This window comes from Chrysemys picta, chromosome 1 (assembly GCF_011386835.1).
Source record: "Chrysemys picta bellii isolate R12L10 chromosome 1, ASM1138683v2, whole genome shotgun sequence".
In the NCBI taxonomy this organism is placed as follows: domain Eukaryota; kingdom Metazoa; phylum Chordata; order Testudines; family Emydidae; genus Chrysemys; species Chrysemys picta.
Genome location: NC_088791.1, coordinates 123,901,053 through 123,923,032, shown reverse-complemented (window position 1 = coordinate 123,923,032; position 21,980 = coordinate 123,901,053). Strand labels below are relative to the sequence as shown.

The window sequence follows — 21,980 nt, the reverse complement described above, 5'->3', positions numbered from 1 at the left end:
CAGGAAAATTGACCGTTTCATGGCAAGCACATTCAAAAATTAATACATATGTTTGGAAAATTATTGGATACACAAGAGGGGAAAAAAATAAAAAACAAAACAAAGCATATTGAAATTGAGTGGTTACGCAAAACACTTAAAACCTATTAAAGGCCCTTTTTCAGACAGAGAATAATTATTAGTTTCTTATTCTGTCAAGCAATCCTTTTTAGTGGGGAAGAAGTGGTTAGTCTTGTTGAATTTCAAGAGGACTGCTCTGAGTGGTCATACTTTTCCTGTTTTTAACAAGACAGTCAAAAGGGGAGAAGATAGAATAGCAAAACAGGGGAAATACAGAATGGCTTTTGTTGATCTCAGTCACAGATGGATACTTTGGGCTGTCAGATCAGCCCCTACAGCTGTTTCTCTAAACCCTGGCTCACTTCCCTGGTCTGGGATTCCCATCGGGGCGGCCTAGTCAAGTACCTCTCCTTTACTGGTCCTTCTCAGACTGGGCAGAGCTGGATGAGCTGTCTCATCCCATTATACTGGTGCTGTGCAATGTAGTTGGTCTCAGGATCAGGTGAAAAACCAAGGTGGGGGGGGGACAGGAGTAAGATAGAGGTGGGTGGAAAGGAACATGAGGGAAGGGAAAACAGCAGGATCTTGCATGCATCAGACTGGGGTCCTTCCTGGTCCATTAGTGATAACAGGGTGTCACCACTTGTGTGCAGGTCTGGGTGTCATTGACTGAGGGTCCCCAATGAAGGACACAGTCTCTGGGGTGGGACAGAGGCCTGCCTGCCTTTTCCCAGGAGTCCACTGCCATTTTAATTCTCAAAGTCCACCCAAAAGGGCGTGATGGGTGGAATTAGCCCATACCCTTGTTACTTTGTCATCCAATTAGGCCTAATGTTGTGACACATTAATTTCTGATTCCATTCTCCATTTGTTTGCCAGTTATGATCCTTATGCAGTCCTTGGGTGGTATCAATAGATAGCTTCTTTTTTGACTAATCCAGTCTTATTTTTCTAACTTTTGCTGACAGAGAAATAATTTTATGTAACAGGCTAAATTGGATTTTCATTACCGGACAATTTAGAGCGGTGGTTTTCAACCTTTTTTCATTTGGAGACTCATAAAAAATGTTAAATGGAGGTAGGGACCTCTTTGGAAATCTTAAACATAGTGGGGGCCACAGACCACAGGTTGAAAACCATTGATTTAGAGGACAGGCCACTGCACAACAGTGCAGTGGCCTGTCTATAAGTGATAGATGATAATATCACTGCTCTACAGCCAAAATACTTCTGAAATAAATGTAGTCAAACTTTACTAATTCTGGGTCACTGAGAACGAAAATTATGCTTAAAATTGTTGATTGGCTCTCGTTTTCAAGATATGCTTTTGGGTCAGTATATACGACCCTTGACTTGGGAATGGTGGAGGATAAGTGAGTTATAAAGGGAAGGGATCTCAATTTAAACCAGAAATGACTAAAATACATCTTTGACTGGATCTATGAATAAATCTATGACTGGGTTTGGACAGTACTTGCTTTTTAGGCAAAACAATGAATGGTGCAATCTGAAGCTAGTATTGCGTCATACGTGATATGAATTGCATCATGTTATTCCTAGAAGTCATGGATGATGCAATCATAATAAAGCTTACATCACCCTGCTGAACAAATTTCCCTATATCAGCTCTAGAAATCATACAGTGTCGTGCTCTCTTATTTGTCAGTGTTTGATTTTGCAAAGGGACACATTTCTGTTTAGCCAAAGTGAGCAAAGATGCCTCGTACTTGTGTGAACAGTGCAGATAACTTCTGCTATGTTTGTGGTGAAGTGACTTTTGCATCACAAAAGCGCAGTATAACCACTATGGTTAAGAAAGCCTATCACCTTTATTTTGGCTGCAAAACTGGAGATCAGGACAAGAGGTGGGCCCCACACATATGCTGCAACACTTGTGCAACAAATCTTCGCCAGTGGTTGAACAGGAAAAGGAAATCTATGCCTTTTGCAGTGCCAATGATTTGGAGAGAGCCAACAGATCATACCAGCAATTGTTACTTCTGCATGGTGCCTCCAGTTGGAAAAGGTGTGTCAAAGAAGAAAAAGTGGACTGTGCATTATCCAAACATTCCATCAGCTATACGCCCAGTACCCCACAGAGAAGGACTGCCGGTTCCTGATGCACCAGAATCATTCTCACTTGAGTCAGACGAGGAAGAGGATGAAACTTCTGGTCCTGAACCATCAGTGTCACAGGACCCACATTTTCTCCCATCCTCCTCCTCTGAACCACACCTCATAACACAAGGTGAACTGAATGACCTTGTTAGGGATTTGGAACTTCCCAAGAGTAAGGCAGAGCTGTTGGGCTCCAGACTACAGCAGTGGAATCTCCTGGCAGGTGATGTTAGGGTTTCCACGTTCCGTGACCGTCAAAAGGATCTTGTCCCATTCTTCTTCATGGAAGGTGATCTTGTAGCCTGCAACAACATCGATGGTGTGATGGCAGCCCTCAACATCGTTCACGATCCAGATGAGTGGAGACTGTTCATTGATTCATCGAAGACAAGTCTTAAAGCTGTTTTACTGCATAATGGCAATGTTTTGCCATCAATTCCAGTTGGTCATGCAGTCCATATGAAGGAAATCTATGACAACATGAAACAACTTTTGAGGTGCATAAACTATGACCAACATCAGTGGCAGCTTTGTGGCGATTTGAAGGTTGTTGCTCTCTTGCTTGGTCTGCAGACTGGATACACAAAGTACTGCTGTTTTCTCTGCGAATGGGATAGTCGTGCAAGAGATTCCCACTACATCAAGAAAGATTGGCCACTCCGACAGTCATTGGAGCCTGGGAGGAAAAGTGTTCAGCATCCACCACTTGTTGAATCAAGGAAGATTTTGTTACCACCCTTACACATCAAGCTGGGTCTGATGAAGTACTTTGTCAAGGCCATTGACAAAACACAAGCAGCTTTCAAGTACCTCCGTGGAAAATTTCCAAGGTTAAGTGAAGCTAAGATAAAGGAAGGTGTCTTTGTTGGTCCTCAGATTCGTGAACTTCTTCGAGATGATGCATTTGACCATGCACTGCGTGGCAAGGAAAAGATGGCATGGAAAGCCTTCCAGTTAGTGGCAATAAATTTTCTCGGAAACAACAAGGCAGACAACTACAGGTTGTTGGTGGAAAACCTCCTCAAGGCATACAAAAGCCTTGGTTGCAACATGTCACTAAAGATACATTTTTTGCACTCTCATCTAGATTTTTTGCCACCGAACTGCGGAGCAGTGAGCGACAAGCACGGCGAGCGATTTCACCAGGACATTGGAACAATGGAGAAACGCTATCAGGGCAAATGGAGCCCATCAATGCTTGCAGACTATTGCTGGACAGTGACAAGAGATGCTCCATTTAATGAATACAAGAGACAAGTCAAGGAGCGCCAAGTAGACACTGAATAGGACTAAACTATGTACGTAATAGTTTTTTGCCTTTTGTTTCATAATAAATTTTATTTATATAACCCTTTTGCTGATTTTTAAAGTGTTACATAAACAGGACAGGTGAAATATTATCATGTAAAGCAACCATAAACACATGAAAAGACCTAGGTTTACAATTTATGATTAAAACTCTATCATCTACACAATATACATAGACATAAAATGTAAAAACTTAAATATCTTAGAAACAGTAGCCAATCAGTTGTTTTAATTGCCATATTTGAATTCAGCACATCAAAATACATAATAAATAGCACATTTTATCTCTGAAGCAGACAACTTCTCAAAAATTGTAGACCAGTGTATTCTGTGTACGCAAGTGGCCCCTAACTGATGCTGTTACTGTTGGCATCACTGGTGTTCCACAGTTACTTCCTTAGCACTTTTATGTGTAGGGAATGTGCCTTGTTGCCTTGGCTTTGCCTATTCCTTAGTTCTAGGACACTTTGCCTTTTAGAGATGATCATCTCCCTCAATATTTTTAAATCTATCTGTAACATACTAACTTTATCCCAATGTACATCTCTGCTGTAGGTTTAACTTCCATTAATTCACATTCAGCATTAACCAGGCTGGGACATAGTTGTTTCCAAAACCTCCATCCTCCTGTGACAATTAAGTGCAACTAGGAGGCACTTGCTGTCGTTTCTTGGGCTCCTGCCTTTGAAATTGACATCCCTGTGACAAAGATAGCATTTCTATTTGGTTTATCTCTTGTCTTTTTTTTTTTTAATTGTGTTTTATACCTGATAGAGTGATGACAAATCAGCAGTGGTTCTTTCCTGCTATTCACATTGGGTGTTTTTATGCAATTGTTTTGTTTTAAAAAGGGGAGAGGTGGAGGGCGTTCAGGGGTCCACCTGTTACAGAGCTAGGCCTTCTTTAAATAAAAAAAAAAAAAATCTCTCCCAATCATGTTATCTTCCTCTGCTGACTTTGGGTGAATTTGCGGTCCTGTTGAAGTCAGAGGAGTTTTGCCATGTAATTCAAAAGAGCCAGGATTTTGCGTATGGTGTATACTAAGTTTATATTTACAGGTGTTGGTAATGCATAATATTCTCTCACACAGAGCATAGCAAAGGTATAGAACATCTGTATATTGTTTATATTCAGGACGTTTTAGTAGCATAGCTCTCTGTCATTTTGGGACTGAGGCTGGTTCTCATCTGTGATCACTTTTCTGTTGGGAAAGTATATTCTTAAGTTGTTTTTGAACACGGTGAAGTATCTTTGCAAAATGGTATTTTACAAGCCATAACCTTCTCAAAATGTTTCTGAATGTAACGTGATCACAGGTTTTTGTATGTAATTTACAGTGATGATAGGAGATTGTGACTTTAATTTTTAAACACCCAAATGTCAGCAAATTCAAAGTCCTGGCCCTGACTCGAGCCTCTTGAGCATAGCAAAGCATTTTATAGTATTGTATATGCTGTTAATTTTATGTCTTTGTAACTGTCTTTTGCAGACCCATAAACGTGTGTGTAACAGGTCCCTTCCAAATAAGATGACCATATAAATAGTCAAATTAACTGAGTCCAGTGGGGCTAAATTCACTCCTTTTCCCAAATTCAGAGTTTGTGTGTGGATATAAGTGAACAACCAGGGATTTGGTCCTTCTCTTTTAGAGGAAAAATTAAATCGTTTAGACTGCCACCAGAATGACTGTCTTCCTGATCCCTCTTTGTTGTTAAAACAATGCGTCACAGGGTGGATGTATTGGGCTGCTTCCCTTTCTCCTCAAGTCCTTTTTCAAGGCTTTGGCAGAGGTAAAAATGATTATTCTTAGTTCTAATATATAAAAACTTAAACAGGGGTTTACGAAACAAGAATCGAAAAATTGTATAAAATATGTGATTCACCACTATCTTTGTGCTCAGCACTGTAGAGAAAACAAACAGGAAGACATTCCCTGCCTTGAAGAATGTACAGATAAGTAAGACAAGATTCAGAGAGCAAATCACAGGCAGGAACCTCAATTGTTAAACTGTGTCTCTACTTATTTTTTTTCCTTTTTTTTTAAACCTCTGGTCCTAATGAAAAATAGTGCTTCTTTAGAAGGAACTTAAAGCAAAGATCTAGGCTACAGCTACACTAGAGAGTTTAAAGCAGCAAGCAATGCAGTTGCACTGCTGTAAACTCTAAATGTAACCGATCTAAGCGAATGGGAGTGAACTCTCCCGCGGCTTAGCTACTCCAGCCCCGCGAGCGGCGATAGGTATGTTAGTAGGAGAAGCTCTGCCGCTGATATAGCGCTGTCCACACTGGCACTTAGGTTGGTGTAACTTACATCACTCATGGGCAGAGCCGTCCCCTCCATAGTTTTGCAGGGCTCTGCGCTTCGGGGGGGGCAGGGCAGCCTGGGGGACTAGCGGGGGCCTGGCGCCAGCAGCAGGGGTTGGGCCTGTGCCCTGTACACACCAGCCCAGGTGTTTATTTCTTTTTCTTGCTCACAGCCCCCCGGGCTCGGGCTCAGTCTCTGGCAGCAGCAGCGAGCGACCCAGCCCCAGCCTGCCCCGCTTAATTGATTAGTCTCGTTAGAGTTGGTATGGCAACACCAATTTTTTTCATGTTCTCTGTGTGTATATATAATCTTCCTACTGTATTTTCCACTGCATGCATCTGATGAAGTGGGTGTTAGCCCATGAAAGCTTATGCCCAAATAACTTTGTTAGTCTCTAAGGTGCCACAAGTACTCCTCGTTCTTTTTGCTGATACAGACTAACACAGCTACCACTCTGAAAACAGTACACAGAGTGACAGTATTTCATGTATGAGGACAGCACGGCCTCAGCTATAGATCCTCAAGGGTATTTAAGTGTCTAACTCGCATTGCTTAAATACCTTTTGCAGATCTGGGTCAAAACAGGAGTGGGAGAAAGAAACAAAGGGGGCATATACATAAGTTTATTTTAAATTGTTTATGCCTGATGAACAGTACCGTGTACTGCTCATTAACTAAATCTAAAATTAAGACAAAACTGACAACAGCCACTCTCAGGTCATCCAGAAAGTTTTTTCTAGATGGACTGGAAAAAGCCTAAGGCTTACCATGCTCTCATTTGAGAGTAAGAGATGATTGTGGCAATAAGGGAGTCCCTTAGTCCTGTGCAGCTAACCTCTGCACTCGGCCAAGCAATCCTAAAATGTGGTCTGCTGTGCAAAGAAGTTTGGAGAGACTTGGCAGCTGCCCCAGGGGAGCGAAATACATTGGAAAGGACAGTCTGCAAAAATTCTGACTTCAGCTAGTATAACAACTTGACAGGCAGAGCTAAAATAGGTAAACTCCCTGTCCCTAAAATACTACTCTTCACATGCTCAAGTGATTATTGGACTGACAGCAATGTACGAATAATTAAACAGACCAGCACAACACAGGCAGGATAATTGTTATAACCACATCTATACAGGGGATATTTTTTGCCAGAATTGGATACATAGGTGAAATTTGCTTACTAGACATAAAACGCTAATGTTTCTTTCTATTAATTCTTTAGGATGGAGATAAAACTTTCACAAAGAATAGTTTTCTGCTTCTGCTTTAGAAGCTTTATTAGAATAAGGGAAATAGTATTGTCCCTAAATCTACTTTTTCCATCTGCTTCACAGTAGAACTTCTGCCTAGAATGTCCCCTAGTCCTTCCTGCCTGGCTTCCTGCTCTAGACTTAAAAAAACAATGCACATATTTACACAGAAGACATACGGTGCTAAGCTATAAAACTGGAACACACTAGATCAGGCTCATCTATCTAGAGAATAATGCTCTGTAATTATAAACAGTTCTGTTTCTTAAGCAATCAACATCCAGTTTACACAAGTGGGTGTATAACCAGAAGATAATTTACATTGTGGGCTTGATTTTTAAAATAGCCTCATTCAAGCCTCCACATTTGTGGGAACAATTTCATGCCATCTGGTAGTTTGATATTTAAATATTAACTGTTATACTACTCATAATAACTACTCAAGATAGTTAAGTCCCAGGCGCACTGCAAAGAGCTACAAAAGGATCTCTCAAAACTGGGTGACTGGGCAACAAAATGGTAGATGAAATTCAATGTTGATAAATGCAAAGTAATACCTATTGGAAAACATAATCTTAACTTTACAAATACAATGATGGGGGTCTAAATTAGCTGTTACCACTCAAGAAAGAGATCTTGGAGTCATTGTGGATAGTTCTCTGAAAATATCCACTCAATGTGCAGTGGCAGTCAAAAAAGCAAACAGAATGTTGGGAATCATTAAGAAAAGGATAGCTAATAAGACAGAAAATATCATATTGCCTCTATATAAATCCATGGAACACCCACATCTTGAATACTGGGTGCAGATATGGTTGCCCCATCTCAAAAAAGATATATTGGAATTGGAAAAGGTTCCAAAAAGGGCAACAAAAATTATTAGGGGTATGGAGCGGCTGCCATATGAGGAGAGATTAAAAAGACTGGGACTTTTCAGCTTGGAAAAGAGACAGCTAAGCGGGGGTATGATAGAGGTCTATAAAATCATGACTGGTGTGGAAAAAGTAAATAAGGAAGTTTTATTTACTCCTCCTCATAACACAAGAAGTAGGGGCTACCAAATGAAATTAATAGGCAGCAGGTTTAAAACAAACAAAAGGAAGTATTTTTTCACACGACGCATAGTCAACCTGTGGAACTCCTTACCAGAGGATGATGTGAAGGCCAAGACTATAACAGGGTTCAAAAAAGAACTCAATAAATTCATGTAGGATAGGTCCATCAATGGCTATTAGCCAGGATGGGCAGGGATGATGTCCCTATCCTCTGTTTGCCAGAAGCTGGGAATGGGCAACAGGGGACGGATCACTTGATGATTACCTGTTCTGTTCATTCCCTGTGGGACACCTGGCATTGGCCACTGTTGGAAATCAGGATATTGGGCTAGATGGACCTTTGTTCTGACCCAGTATGGCCGTTCTTATGTTATGTTCTTATGATGTCCACAGTTAATTGCCCTGAAGAACTGGAGGCTGTTTCTGAAAAACAGCCTCATAATTGCTTTACTTTCTTGTCAGAATAAAAGTATATAGTTGAGGAAAACTGATTTTGGCAGTTTTTTAATTAAAACAAATTAGATTAATTTATTTGAAAGATGATTCATCTTGATTTCTAACAGTAAAAAGGTGCCCATTTAATACTCTGGGCATTTCTGGTATGTGTATATGTATTAAATTACAAAGAAAACAGAAGTAGCAGCAAACTCAGAAAAAGTCCGGCAAATTCCATTCTCAATTCAACCCCACAGCTGAGACTTTCCCAACTATTATGATGGTGTAACCAGTGGCTCTCAACCAGGCATACATGTACCCCTGGGGGTACGCAGAGGTCTTCCAGGGGGTACATCAACTCATCTAGGTATTTGCTAGTTTTACAACAGACTACAGAAAAAGTACTAATGAAGTAAGTACAAACTAAAATTTCAAACAATTATTTGTTTATATTGCTCTATACACTATACATTGAAATGTAAGTACAATATTTATATTCCAATTGATTTATTTTATAATTATATAGGATAAATGAGAAGTAAGCAATTTTTCAGTAATAGTATGCAGTGATGCTTTTGTATTTTTATGTCTGATTTTGTAAACAAGTACTTTTTAAAATTTTAAGTAAGGTGAAACTTGGGGGTATGTAAGACAAATCAGACTCCTGAAAAGGGTACAACAGTCTGGAAAAGCTGAGAGCCGCTGATGTAACCTACATAACTCTGTAACTTACACAAGATTCACCAGTTCCTGAGATTATTCTGTTTTAGTATTTTATATCAATATAACAATACATTTATAAATCACCATCTAGTACCAATACAGCAAATTACCCACTAGAAAAATAGACACAGTGTATAATGACTGATTCAAAATATTTCACATGTGAAAAAACAAGGTAGGGAAAAAAACCATTTCAGCCACAGAAAGTTATAGATATACAAATAGCCCCTTCCAAATAAGTTGACCATTTAAATGGTCAAATTAACTAAGTCCAGTGGGGCTAAACTCTCTCCAAATTCAGAGTTTTCTGTGTGGGTATATATAAACACTAAGGCAACTATACTGACCCTAAAGAAAATGGTACTGGTTTGAAATGTTAACATTTTTTAGGGTTACCATACGTCCGGATTTTCTCGGACATGTCCGGCTTTTTGGGACTCAAATCCCCGTCCGGGGGGAAAGCCCAAAAAGCTGAACATGTCCGGGAAAATCCGGCGCTGCTGGGCCGGGGGCCGCTGGGGGCCAGCGGTGCCGGGCGGCCGGGGGGTGCGCCGGGCCGGTGGGGGCCGGCGGTGCCGGGGGGTGCGCCGGGCCACCGGGGGCCGGCGGTGCTGGGCCGCCGGGGGGTGCGCCGGGCCGACGGGTGCCGGCGGTGCTGGGTGGGCCGGGGACCGGGGGTGCTGGGCGGGCCGGGGGTGCTCGTCCGGGGGCCCGGGGGCCGGCAGTGCTGGGCGGGCCGGGGGTGGTCGGCTGGGGGCCGGGGCCGGCACCCCAGGGCCCGAGCCGACCCAGGCTGGAGCCGCCGGGAGGGCCAGCCTGGGCCGCGCCTCCTCCCCCCACACACCCCTTACCTGCTTCAGGCTTCCCGCGAATCAAATGTTCGTGGGAAGCAGGGGAGGGGGCGGAGACTTTGGGGAAGGGGTGGAGTTGGGGCGTGGGCGGGGCGGGGGCGGGGGCGGGGCCCCGTGGAGTGTCCTCCATTTGGAGGCACAAAATATGGTAACCCTACATTTTTAAAAGATACAGATATTATCTGTTTTGTAGTTATGATGGACTTTTACTGGGACATAAACATTCTGAAGAGAATATGGTAACGTGTTAATTTAAGTGATGTAAATATAAGAATAACAGAAACATAGCTATACGACATGCAACAACTGAAGGAATGTAGGTGGAATTTCTTTACAGGGAAAGCTATCAGTACATAATAGAGCATATTGAACTAGGGGAAGTATCAAAGGACACAAAAGTATATTTAAAAATAGTTAGACAGTATTGCTAATAGCTTTTTCTATCCACTACTCATTCAAAGTTGAGAGGAAACCAGAGATGTTTCGGGGCAACTTCCTGTTCTGTTCCTAATACCAAAACCAAAAATGTAATTGTCCACTAGGAGGCCTATGTGAGCTATTCGCATTTGGCCTTCCTATTTAAAAAAAGATTACCAAATAACCTTTGCCAGACCAAATTTGCAACCATACACTAAATCCACTCAAAAAGACTTGAATAATCAAGGTCCACCGCTAATTTGCATGTGAGCTAATATTATTATTTTGGCCATTAGTTTCTCGTGCCTAGAACTCACCAGAAAATAGTTTAATTTGAAAAATGGGATTTTTTTTAATTGTTCCATTCAAAATTATTTAAACTATTAATGGATGCATCAGCATCTCTCAATAAATCATGGATTGCCTTATGGTGGCAGAACTTTTTCGCTTATCTCATCATGCCAGAAGGGTCTAGGATCCACTCAATCTGTCAGTAGATATAGAAATATGTGTAGATATGTGTCTCACTTCATTCAGTAAAAGCAGAGATCTCTGGGCCTGAATATACATAAACAGATTCTTAATCTAAAATTCATATTTTATGAATGAGAAAAAATTACTTGAGAAAATGTTTATGTGCATTGTTTGAGCATTTGGTTATGAGATTGTGAGTGTATAATGTGTATGGTCCTCATTCTTAAAACTCTTAATCGTGTACTTAACTTTACTACTGCGAATAGTCCTGCTGAAGTCAAGTAAAGCATGTTTATAGGTGTTTACAGAATCAGGGTTTCTGGGTGCGTGTGTATGTGTGTGTGTGTGTGTGTGTGTGTATATATATACACGCGCATACACAGACACACACACACACATATATATCTATATGTAAAAACAAATTTTGCTCAGATGTAAATCTAGTATAACTCGTGGAAGTCAATAAAGCTGATCAAAGATATACACTGAATGATTTTAACAATGCTGTATTTTAATTGCTTCCAAACCACCCCCAAGAAAATGGGGGAAAGTGCAATTAAAATTATATTATTATATTATTGCCTCTTCGGGTGTCTGAGAGACTTCCTGTCACTTTACAGTCAAACTTTAAAAAAGAGTGGGAGGCATTCTATGACCAGAAGAGGGTTTTAGCCACAAGTCAAGTATAAATAGTAATCCTTAATATGGTGCACTAAGGCAACCAACCATTCAAATATTAAATTAAATTAAGATGTATTATGTAAATTGTCTTAATTTTTTCTTTCAATATAGCTTTATTCTTTCTTTCTGTTTTCCCTTTAAATTATATTTTCTTCTGTTTTTATTTATTTTGTCATTGTAATTTGGTAGAGCTTTTATTATAAATATGGGAAATTGACATGAAATATTGAAAAATGTGCAAATGTGATTGTTATTTGACAGTGTAATCTCACACCAGCCTTAATATGCAGTGTTAAAAATCTTCATCCAGATTTTAGCATAAAACTGTTGTTTAAAAATATTCAGTTCTGTTCATCCTCCATTCCATTTATGTACAGGTCCTTATTGATTCTTTTAAAGCACTTTCAGGACATCACAAGCTTGGCAGTGTGTTATATAATTCTCAGATTCAAACAATATTGGGGTCATGGAGCCCACTCTTGGAAGGCCTCTAGGCACCATTTAAGTAATTTGAGTTCCATATGCAGAGAGCTTGCAGGACTGGGACTGGCATACTGCTTTTGCACCAAGACACAGGAGGGCCAATTTAGTGTATCCATCAATATAAAAACAGGTGTATGGAGAAATGAGGAATGTACAAGTCCACACATAGTGACAGATTTTTGAATGAGTGAGGAATTGTCTTCTTCAGCTAAAAAGTCAGCTCTGAATTTTTTGCAAATGAACCTGGGACCTAATTGTATACAGCCTTGCATCTTGTGTAGTCATTTACACTATTGTAACATTGGTGTAAAATTAGAGTGATCCCTTGACTTACACAGGTGATATATATATTGATATATCTTCCTACTGTATTTTCCACTGCATGCATCCGATGAAGTGGGCTGTAGCCCTCGAAAGCTTATGCTCAAATAAATGTGTTAGTCTCTAAGGTGCCACAAGTACTCCTGTTCTTTTTGCGAATACAGACTAACACGGCTGCAACTCTGAAACAGGTGATAGTGTTTTACATACACTTGCTACTCATTTTGAACGGGTTCAAATGACTCAGAAGGTGCAAGGCAGTGGAGAATCATGTCTCAGAGTTCTGACTCAGTCAAACTCCCCTTGACTTCAGTGTGCCTGAGTATGGACTTCAAGAGTGGCCCAGTGAACTACAGTTAGTTTCTGGTTCATTCTATTTCCTAAATCTGCTAACAAGTTTGAGCATTTTTGGATGATGCAGTCTAGCTAAAGAAATAAATAAGTGCCTAATGGAGATTGAGAATGAGGAAAGTGTAAGGCCCAGATCCTCAAAAGGTATTTAGGCACCTAACTGGCATTGAAATCAATGGGAGTTAGGTGCCTAAATACCCTTTGAGGGGTCTGGGCCTAAGTGCTTTGGTAAAGGTGAGTTTTAGCTCAGGTAGTGTTCAGGCAAAATTAAAATCTGATTCACATCCATAAACATAATAGGATTTTTGCATGCTGGTGCATCCACTAGGCAAACTAAGCGGTCGCCTAGGGCGCCAAGTGGTTGGGGGTGCCAAAAAGCAGTGCCCTGGCTTGGCAGGGAGGAGCTGCCTTACGGAGGCACCGGAGAGCCAGAGCATCTTGCTTGCGGGGGCGGTGAGCCCCAGACATGGAAGAGCTGGTGCGGCGCAGGGGGGCAGCAGCCCTGCAAAGGCTCTCCAGTGCCTCCGGAAGGCGGCTCCTCCCTGCCGAGCTGCTGCAGCGGCCCAAGACCGGCAAAGCCAGTGAGTGGACCCGGGGTGGGGTGGGGAGGGCTCGTGGGGGGGCTGTGCATCCTCCAGGGGAGTTCAGGGGGCGGGGAGGGGGAAACCTAGTCTGGGGAGGAGCCCCTGGGCAGGCGGGCCCCTGGGGTCTATAAAGGTTAATTGGGATTTGCCCCTCAATGAACCGATGTGCAAAGGGGTGGGGGGGGGGGAGCAAGGTGGAAGTTTCGCCTAGGGCGCAAAATATCCTTGCACCAGCCCTGGATTTATGATCATGTGAAATAGTTTGTAATCCTCTGTGAAGTTAACTGATTGATACAAAGCTTCATTTCATACTGCAGTGGGACAGTCTCCACAGGGGAATAAAACAAAATGGAAAACAGAATGTAACCAAATAAGTTGCAAGCATCAACTTCTTTTTAATGTAGGAAGCATTGACCTTTTCCTAACCAATATCAAATTAAGTCCTATGACTATAATGAATCTGAATCATATTTCTGGGGATATATCTTGTGAGGGTAAAATTCATCCAAGTGCAGAGGCCTCATAACACGCTCCTCACTGAAGCGTTGCTTAAAAGTTGCAGAGTGCCTTGTGTGTGTGCCACTGCACTAGGATAAATTTCACCCTCAGAGAACATATGTAACTCTAATTGATATTAACGAGTTATGCACATGCATTGACAGAAGACTATAATACTCACTCTTGTGACAAAAAGTGCCATAATAGAATGAGGAACTATAGAGCTGTATCATAGCCCTAGGAGCCGATCCTGTACTCCCCCTACATTCAAACCAAACTGTGCAGTGTGAGAACATTGTAGGCAGGCTGGCAGTAAGTGCAGCAGGTGGGAGGAGAATTTTTAAAACTTAAGGGGGAAAAAAAGAGTTAAAAACATGGGACTCCTAATGAGAGACAAGAGAAAACAGGATGGAAGGGGGAAATTAAGATGATGTGATTCCCGTAGCCTTTGGGCTGGACTTAAGAGGAAATGCTCTTCCCCTGTTTAAAATAAATAGGTTTGCAACGGCAGGAACAGCCGTAGCAGAAGAGTTTTATCAATGGTAAATACTATTCAAGTACAGTGCACCTCTAGTGATAGAAGAATAACCAAAGAATATTATTTTAAAGGTGACTTGTTCAAGGACAATCTCAATCTCACATGTAGTTAACTGACAGGAACACTAAGGCCCATGCATTTTGTTTCTCTGTGCATTATGGGTAGGGCCCTACCAAATTCTCGGCCATGAAAAACACGTCACGGACCATGAAATCTGGTCTCCCCACATGAAATCTGGTCTTGTGTGCACTTTTCCCCTGTATTATACAGATTTCATGGTGGGGAGCCAGCGTTTCTCAAACTGGGGAATTGCAGGGAGGTCACAAGGTTATTTTATGGGGGTTGTGGTATTGCCACCTTTATTTGTGCACTGCCTTCAGAGCTGGGCGACCAGAGTGTGGAAGTTGTTGACTGAAGGCCCAGCTTTGGAGGCAGCAGTGCCGAAGTAAGGGTGGCAATACCATACCATGCCATCCTTATGTGCTGCTGTTGGCGGCGGCTCTGTCTTCAGAGCTGGGCTCCCAGCTAGCAGCGGCCACTCTCAGCTGCCTAGTTCTGAAGGCAGTGCTGCCACCACCAGCAGCGCAGAAGTAAGGGTAGCAGTACCGCAACCCCACCCTACAATAACCTTGCGACCCCCCTGCAACTCCTTTTTGGGTCAGAGACCCTACAATTATAACACCATGAAATTTCAGATTTAAATAGCCGAAATCATGAAATTTACTATTTTTTAAATCCTATGACCATGAAATTGACCAAAATGGACCCTGAATTTGGTAGGGTCCTAATTATGGGCTTTGGTTGTCAGACAGGAGGGGGGCACTGTGTTACTGAAGGAGGCATCCTTAGGATGAAAAGCAAAATTGAGGTCTTTACCTTTTTGGGTCATTAAAAATTTCCGGACACTTTTTAACTCTTGATCAAATTCCAGTTCAGGAAAATTAATTTTTGCTTTTCTACATTCCCACGGTACTTAATATTGGACATGACATTTTTCTTTGCTTCTGATGCTAAAATATTGCGCAGTATTACTTCTGTGCCATTAGAGAGCAGCCATGTTCATCAGAGAGAACTGGCTGCATTTGTGTGGTAGGCAAAGTGTTAGGATTTTTTAGCATGAAGAGTGCTATAGAAATGTATAATATTTTGATTAGATGATCAAGATTAAAAAAGAAGCTTCTCTTTCTGTGAGTTCTAACCCTGAGATCTGTATGTTAACACTATCTGAGAAGGTACAGAATTAATAACAGTATTAGTAACATCTAAATAGTAATATTAAATTATCAATGGTGGGCCATCCATTGATTCTGTAAGAAACTTAGTTACTACAAGCAACACAATGGCATTTTTTAAAGTGTTTATTTTCTGAGAACTTTGCCATCAGGTAAAGTATCTGCAGGCTCGCACCTAGACAAGCTTTTATTTTATGTTAGCAACAAGAGATAGGGTAGGTTAGAACCCATGAGCTACAGGTTCACCGTCTGGCGCGCTAACCACTCACCCACCCCTCTGACTTTCAACTCGCTCTGCCTCCGTCCCTCCACTTCCTCAGATTTCTTTGCCGAGGAAGTGATTTTGATCGACAGGAGAATGAGCCAATGGCATTCTGTCCTGCTCTACCGGGAAGCGGGTTTACACGTAGCTTTCCTTGTCCAATCAAAAGACCGCTGTGCGGCAGCCAATGGGAGCTCGTGGCTCGCGGACTGGCGCAAGTTGGGTGGGCGACAGTTGGTTCGGTTGGAGCCGAGCGAAGCAGGGACCTTCCCGCCCGACCCCGACCCGCCGCAGAGGAGACGGGGAGCAGCCGAAGGTGAGGGACGCGCCGCCGGGCGGGACTCGTACCTCGCTGCCGGTAGGGAAGGAGGAGGTGGTGCGCAGCCCCCCACCACCACCTCCGGCTGGGTCATCCTGGAGGGGCGGGGCCCGGCCGGCCGGTGAGCGCTCCCCCCCCCCCCCGGGGGTAGTGATGGGGCTGCAGAGGCACTCGCCGGCCCCAGGGCTGCCTCCTCCCCGCCGCCCGTGACCCGGTGTCACCCGGCGGCCGGGCTCGCGCGGGGCGGGTTCCTGAGTCTCCGGGAGTGTCCTCCAGTCTCCAGGAAATAAAGGGCGTGTCCTGTGAGGAAACCCCCAGGAATAGGTCCGACCAAAACTGGCAAACCTGGGGGGGGGGCACCCAGCCGCTGAGCTCGATGAGGGGAGCAGCTTGTGCCTGAGTGGGGGTGGCGAGGTGCTGGAGGGCGAAGGAGCTGGGAGTTTGGAGCGGGGAGGTGGTGGATGGGAGCAGAGGGGGAATGTATTTTGATTGCTGCACATTTTCTCTGCTTCTTTGACCCACTGGCTTGTTTCTGTTCAGCACTGGGGTTGCAGGGTCACTCCTCTCCCTGGCCCACCATCTGGGGTAGCCGAGCTGGGGAAGTTGAAGCTTCCCTTGGGGAAGTTTGGGGAGGGCAGAGCTACAGGGGGCCAGGAGGATGACACTGGGAAGGTTCTGATTCTGTACCAGGGAAGGTGAGAGCTGCTTGGTGAAATTAAGTGAGCCATTTGGTAGGGAGGGGGGAAGAACCCCTAAAACTAAAGTGCTTGCCCCCCAAATCCTAAGAAAATGTAATGCAGTATCTGGTAGTGATCCCTGCACTACCCAGACACCCCACAAATAAAACGGGCAAGTGTAATTCTCCAAGGAGACTTGAATTTGAGAGTGGATGGTGTCTTATGAATACCGGTAATGACACAACTAGGCTGTGCTGCCTTCTGTTACCCCCCTTCCTGTATGTTCCTTTTCGCCAGGAAGAATCAGATCACATCATCCTACACAGTGAAACATCTTTTGACTTTGTTGGAAGTGAGCAGCCAGAGTCTCTTTAATATGGGTCAAGCCCACTGAGACTGACTGGTATCTACAGTATCTGTCTGGCTGTATCTGTTTTTCCCAGCCAGTTGGTTTAACTCTGGTTGAAGGTAGTCAGAAACTGGTATGCCCAGTCTATACATGCTTCCCTCTGCGCTCTCTCTCTCTCTCTCTCTTTAAGAGCAAAGGAGACTAGAAACATGTGAAAGTAGCGCCAGATACTCATTTACACAGTTTAAAACATTCAGCTTTCTTGGTGGCCCACCCTTCTGATTAAAATCATAGACTGATTAAAGTATTTTAAACCCAGAATGTAAATTCATTTAGCCTATAATTATTCCAATAAATTTGATAAGTCTTTTCCCCCATAGCTTGGTAAACAAGTCAGAGTGCTGTGTGAAGTGTTCTTAATGTGCTCCTATCTACACCTGGAAGACTAACAGATTTATTTGGGCATAAGCTTTTGTGGGTAAAAAACATCACTTCTTCAGGTGCCACCGGACTCCTTGTTGTTTTTGTGGATACAGACTAACACGGCTACCTCCTGATACTATCTACACCTAACTCCCATCCACAAACTAGTTGAAAGGTAGCTAATAGGACTGTTTTCTCTTGTTCTCCATTGGAAACTTTCCTTTGTGGTTGTTTGAACCTTAATCAGGGCTTGGCCAGCTACTGTGCAAGGTTATGCCAACTAAAATACAAGGCCAATAGTTCAAAAAGGTTATGTACTAATGTTTTGCTAATATTAAGCTGTTGATGAAGGTGATGATATTTGAGAAATGAGAGTAAATACTGTGATGACTTAGGTTGTCTGTTGGTCTCTTTATTAAACTCGTCTAATATAATTAAGACAAGCTAGGGAAAAAACTTGGTTTTTTGCTGTCTTTGGGGTGAAACAAACATAACTGACTTAGTTTGATTTCTCATCTTTAAACTGAAATTAGAAGGCAGCATGCACATTGTACAGTAAGCATATAGAGCAGGTCTTCTTAATTATGTTTTTAAGTATTAAATTTGATGATTGGCTTATCCTCCATACCACACTTTATCTCTGTCTGGAATTACTTATCAGACTTACATTTTTGTCTCAGAAGAGAATACATTTATCCTATGTTCTTCTAGCTATGACTAAACTAGCTTAAACAAGAGTGTGTTTACTTAACTTAAAAGTAAAGATTGCTTGGGGAATGCAGCTTCATACCACTGGTCAAGCAGCAATACCTCAGAAATAAGACAGCGTACACACACACAGTTTGTGATGAAGCAGTCTATTAATGGTTGACACACTTCATAGAGTCATAGAATATCAGGGTTGGAAGGGACCTCAGGAGGTCATCTAGTCCAACCCCCTGCTCAAAGCAGGACCAATCCCCAACTAAATCAAAAACCTATCTTGAAATAAAGTTTTGGTAGCATCCTTTTTCTCTGCTCAAGGCTCCCTCCCACCAAAAATGCATATGCCTAAGGATCTATATCAGTGATAGCTAATGCTGAATTAACAAATATGATTGTTTTAACTGTGTGGGTGGTGTTTGGCTAGTGATGTATGCCCGTGTGGACATAGATGATGTAAATCTTTTTTTAGCCACATGTGTTTGGGTATCTGGGAAGGCCTGCATAATTCATGAGTTGTCCAAGTAGGTGGCAATAGTACTCTCCAGCATTGTACATCTCATTTTATTTTTTATTTTAGTCTTTTGTTTACTTTGACTCTGTAAGTACATTTATATAATGACTTTCAGTTTATGCTATGTCATACAATGTAGGAATTTATGCGGTGGTCGTCTTGGCAAAATATTTGATCTGTGAATGTCTAGAAATAACTTTTTCAGAAAAATGTATGAATTTAATTCTCTTGCAGCGCTGTATGTACTCCACCTCTCCGAGGGGAATAGCTTGCAGCACTGCGAGCGAGCATGCAGCGTTGCAGGCTCTGATTACACTGGCGCTTTACAACGCTGTACTCGCTGCGCTCAGGGGAGTGTTTTTTCACACCCCTGAGCGCAGCAAGTTGCAGCGCAGTACACCGCCAATGTAGCCAAGGCCTTAGGGTGTCTGCTTGTTGTTTATACCAGTGGTTCTCAGGCTTGGGTTTATGAACCACTATTCTTTTTTCATAGAATAAAATATTTGAGAACCAAGGGTCAGATTTGGGAAGGTAGACAGTCCTTGAGGGAGAGGCTTAATTACAAAGTGGTCCACAGAATGAAAGTATGCAGTAACTTAATATTCATTGTGCTGTCTTTTGTTAATGTAGAAGCTCCCCTAAGATATCTGGGTAATAATGCAACAATTTCTTTTAGCTATCTGTGAGTATGTTGATTATTTTATTTTTTTTTAAAACAGTTTTCAGTCTCTTAGTTACTTGGACTCATACCTGGAAAAAGTAGTTTCAGATAGTGACTGACTGAGCTCAGGAGGGTCATATGCAAAGATGTCCTTACCTTACTTGTGTTCTCTTCTGATTCTGGGTTGTTGAAAATGGCACAAGGTGCCCTAAATGTCATGTCTTCTGTGTTGGCCATTGAGAGGGGGTGACATAGAGCTACATGGCACCTCTGTCACCCAAAAATCATCCTATGGTCAGGAGAGCCTATAGGGCAGGGGTAGGCAAATTATGGCATGCGTGCCAAAGGCGGCACGCGAGCTGATTTTCAGTGGCACTCACACTGCCTGGGTCCTGGCCACCGGGCCGGGGGCTCTGCATTTTAATTTAATGTTAAATGAAGCTTCTTAAACATTTTTAAAACCTTATTTACTTTACATACAATAGTTTAGTTATATATTATAGACTTATAGAAAGAGACCTTCTAAAAACACTAAAATGTATTACTGGCACGCAAAACCTTAAATTAGAGTGAATAAATGAAGACTCGGCACACCACTTCTGAAAGGTTGCTGACCCCAGCTATAGGGGCTAAGCAAAACAGCTATAGAGTAATTTTCTGCTGTTGGAATGCTAGAACTTTCTTTATGTACTTCAGACTGTGGCCAATTATTTCAGATAAATCTTTGTGTAATAACTTTCTCAATTCCTAACTCTAAGTACAGGGTTGTTCTTTTTTAAACTAACTAACATTTCAATGGTTTGATGCCTAGAATGCCCTTTGAGGTTGCATGAAATAAGTGGTCCTATTCAATAACTATTATTTTATCCTCTCACGCTATCTGTCATTAATGTAATTTTTAAACTTGTCTTCCACTCTCTCATTAAATATACAGATCATACTAGTGAATTATGTATTAGTGCAGTTTCAAATGCACAATAGGTTAGTTTCCAAGAATCAATATTTTCTGTGCTCATTTTTTCAAGAGCTATTTATCTGGCTGCATTAAACTCCCTTTACCCAACACATTTGGGAAATGTTGGTGCATTTACTTTGAAGGGTGCTCCTTTAATTTGATTTATAGGCGTACTGAGGGAAATGAGCAAATTGTCCTTGTTGTCATACAGAAATTAATATGCTAAAAAGCTGTGCTTAGCTAAAGAGTTTTCACAGGTACTAGTTATTTATTAGGTTTTGTTTAATATTAACTAGTTTTTCCATTCAAACAAATTATTAGTTTGAGCTTAACTTGAAATCATGAGGAATTTCTTTTTGGCACATGAAGGGGAATACATCAGTAAATCACAATACTGATGTACTTGTGTTCTGAGATACAGCTAAACACTGAATCTGTTTAGGTGGAACTGTGATTTTAATACTGTGCTGAAATGTATATGTTGTCTGGATGATTAGCTCATCAGGATTGAGAAATTATTTTGATTGAAGTTGAACTTGAGAAGGCAGACAACCTACTGTGTGTATTCAATGAAAAACAATTAGTTTAGGGTCTATTGTTAACGCAAAGGTCACCTTATCTTGACTCTCATTGTTCTTTTATCTGATATCCTGCAGGGAGACATGTTTGAAAAGAGAAGGTTGGGGTAGAATCAGGACAGTAGGACAGAATTTCTGTGGTGTGTAAATGCAGAACCTCCCTTAGTATGCACTTAAAATAATTTGAGCAATTCTGTCTGCTTGATGAGCTATTGTCAGCTATTGCACATGGGCATAGTGTGATATTGAGTGGACAGGATGTGTCAATATTTGAGAAGGCACCCAGCCCTTATTGATAAACAGGTGTAGAAATATGTATGGATAAGAATTCAACAGTAAATAGTTGAGCTAGATCTGAGGAAAAAATAAAATTTCTCTAAGGCTTTGTGATGATATTTGGTTCAACAGTTTAAATCATGCAAATATTTAAAAAATGTCCTGGCTCAGATACCACATTTGTGATCATGCTGGCAATTGAGAAAAGCATCTAAAGTCTCTTTGCTCTCTGCCCAATAGTAAAGGGGGAAAGAAAGTATGGTAACCTAGTTTATTATTCACTACTTCAGGAATGGAGAGGAAGCGAGCAGATGGAATGGAAAAAGCAGCTCAAAGCACAGTTCCAATCCTATTTTACATGTAACAGGTCAGTGTTGAAACTAATTTCTCTTTTCAACACTCCTTTATGGGATATACTTACAGATTCATAACAAAGGAGAAACGGATTCCACAGGAATATGTGCAAAGTTCCTAGGTAATCAGTAATATTGTAAACTCCTTTGGGGGGAAAAAATGTTTAAAATCTTCTGACAGCAATCACTATCCATATACACCTCTACCTCGATATAACGCTGTCCTCGGGAGCCAA

At 41.9% G+C, this 21,980-nt stretch overlaps 2 protein-coding genes across 12 annotated transcripts in view; one reads left to right on the top strand and one right to left on the bottom strand.

Moving 5' to 3' along the window:
* The window catches only part of TSPO (translocator protein), a 143,218-nt gene that overhangs the window by 93,948 nt on the left and 27,290 nt on the right, over nt 1-21,980 (bottom strand). The gene's annotated exons all lie outside the window — the stretch shown is intronic.
* Nucleotides 16,094-21,980, top strand: part of PACSIN2 (protein kinase C and casein kinase substrate in neurons 2) — a 109,261-nt gene continuing 103,374 nt past the window's right edge. For 2 of the 11 annotated variants that reach the window (XM_065583418.1, XM_065583384.1), the window contains exon 1: nt 16,094-16,253. Coding sequence is in view for 2 of the 11 variants with exons in the window: in XM_065583415.1 (XP_065439487.1) it covers nt 16,125-16,253 (129 nt within the window). In the remaining 9 variants the exon portion in view is untranslated. Of the gene's footprint in view, nt 16,296-16,399; nt 16,581-21,980 lie in introns of those variants that run through there. The other 9 variants (XM_065583415.1, XM_065583392.1, XM_065583398.1 and 6 more) reach the window with 9 other exon arrangements.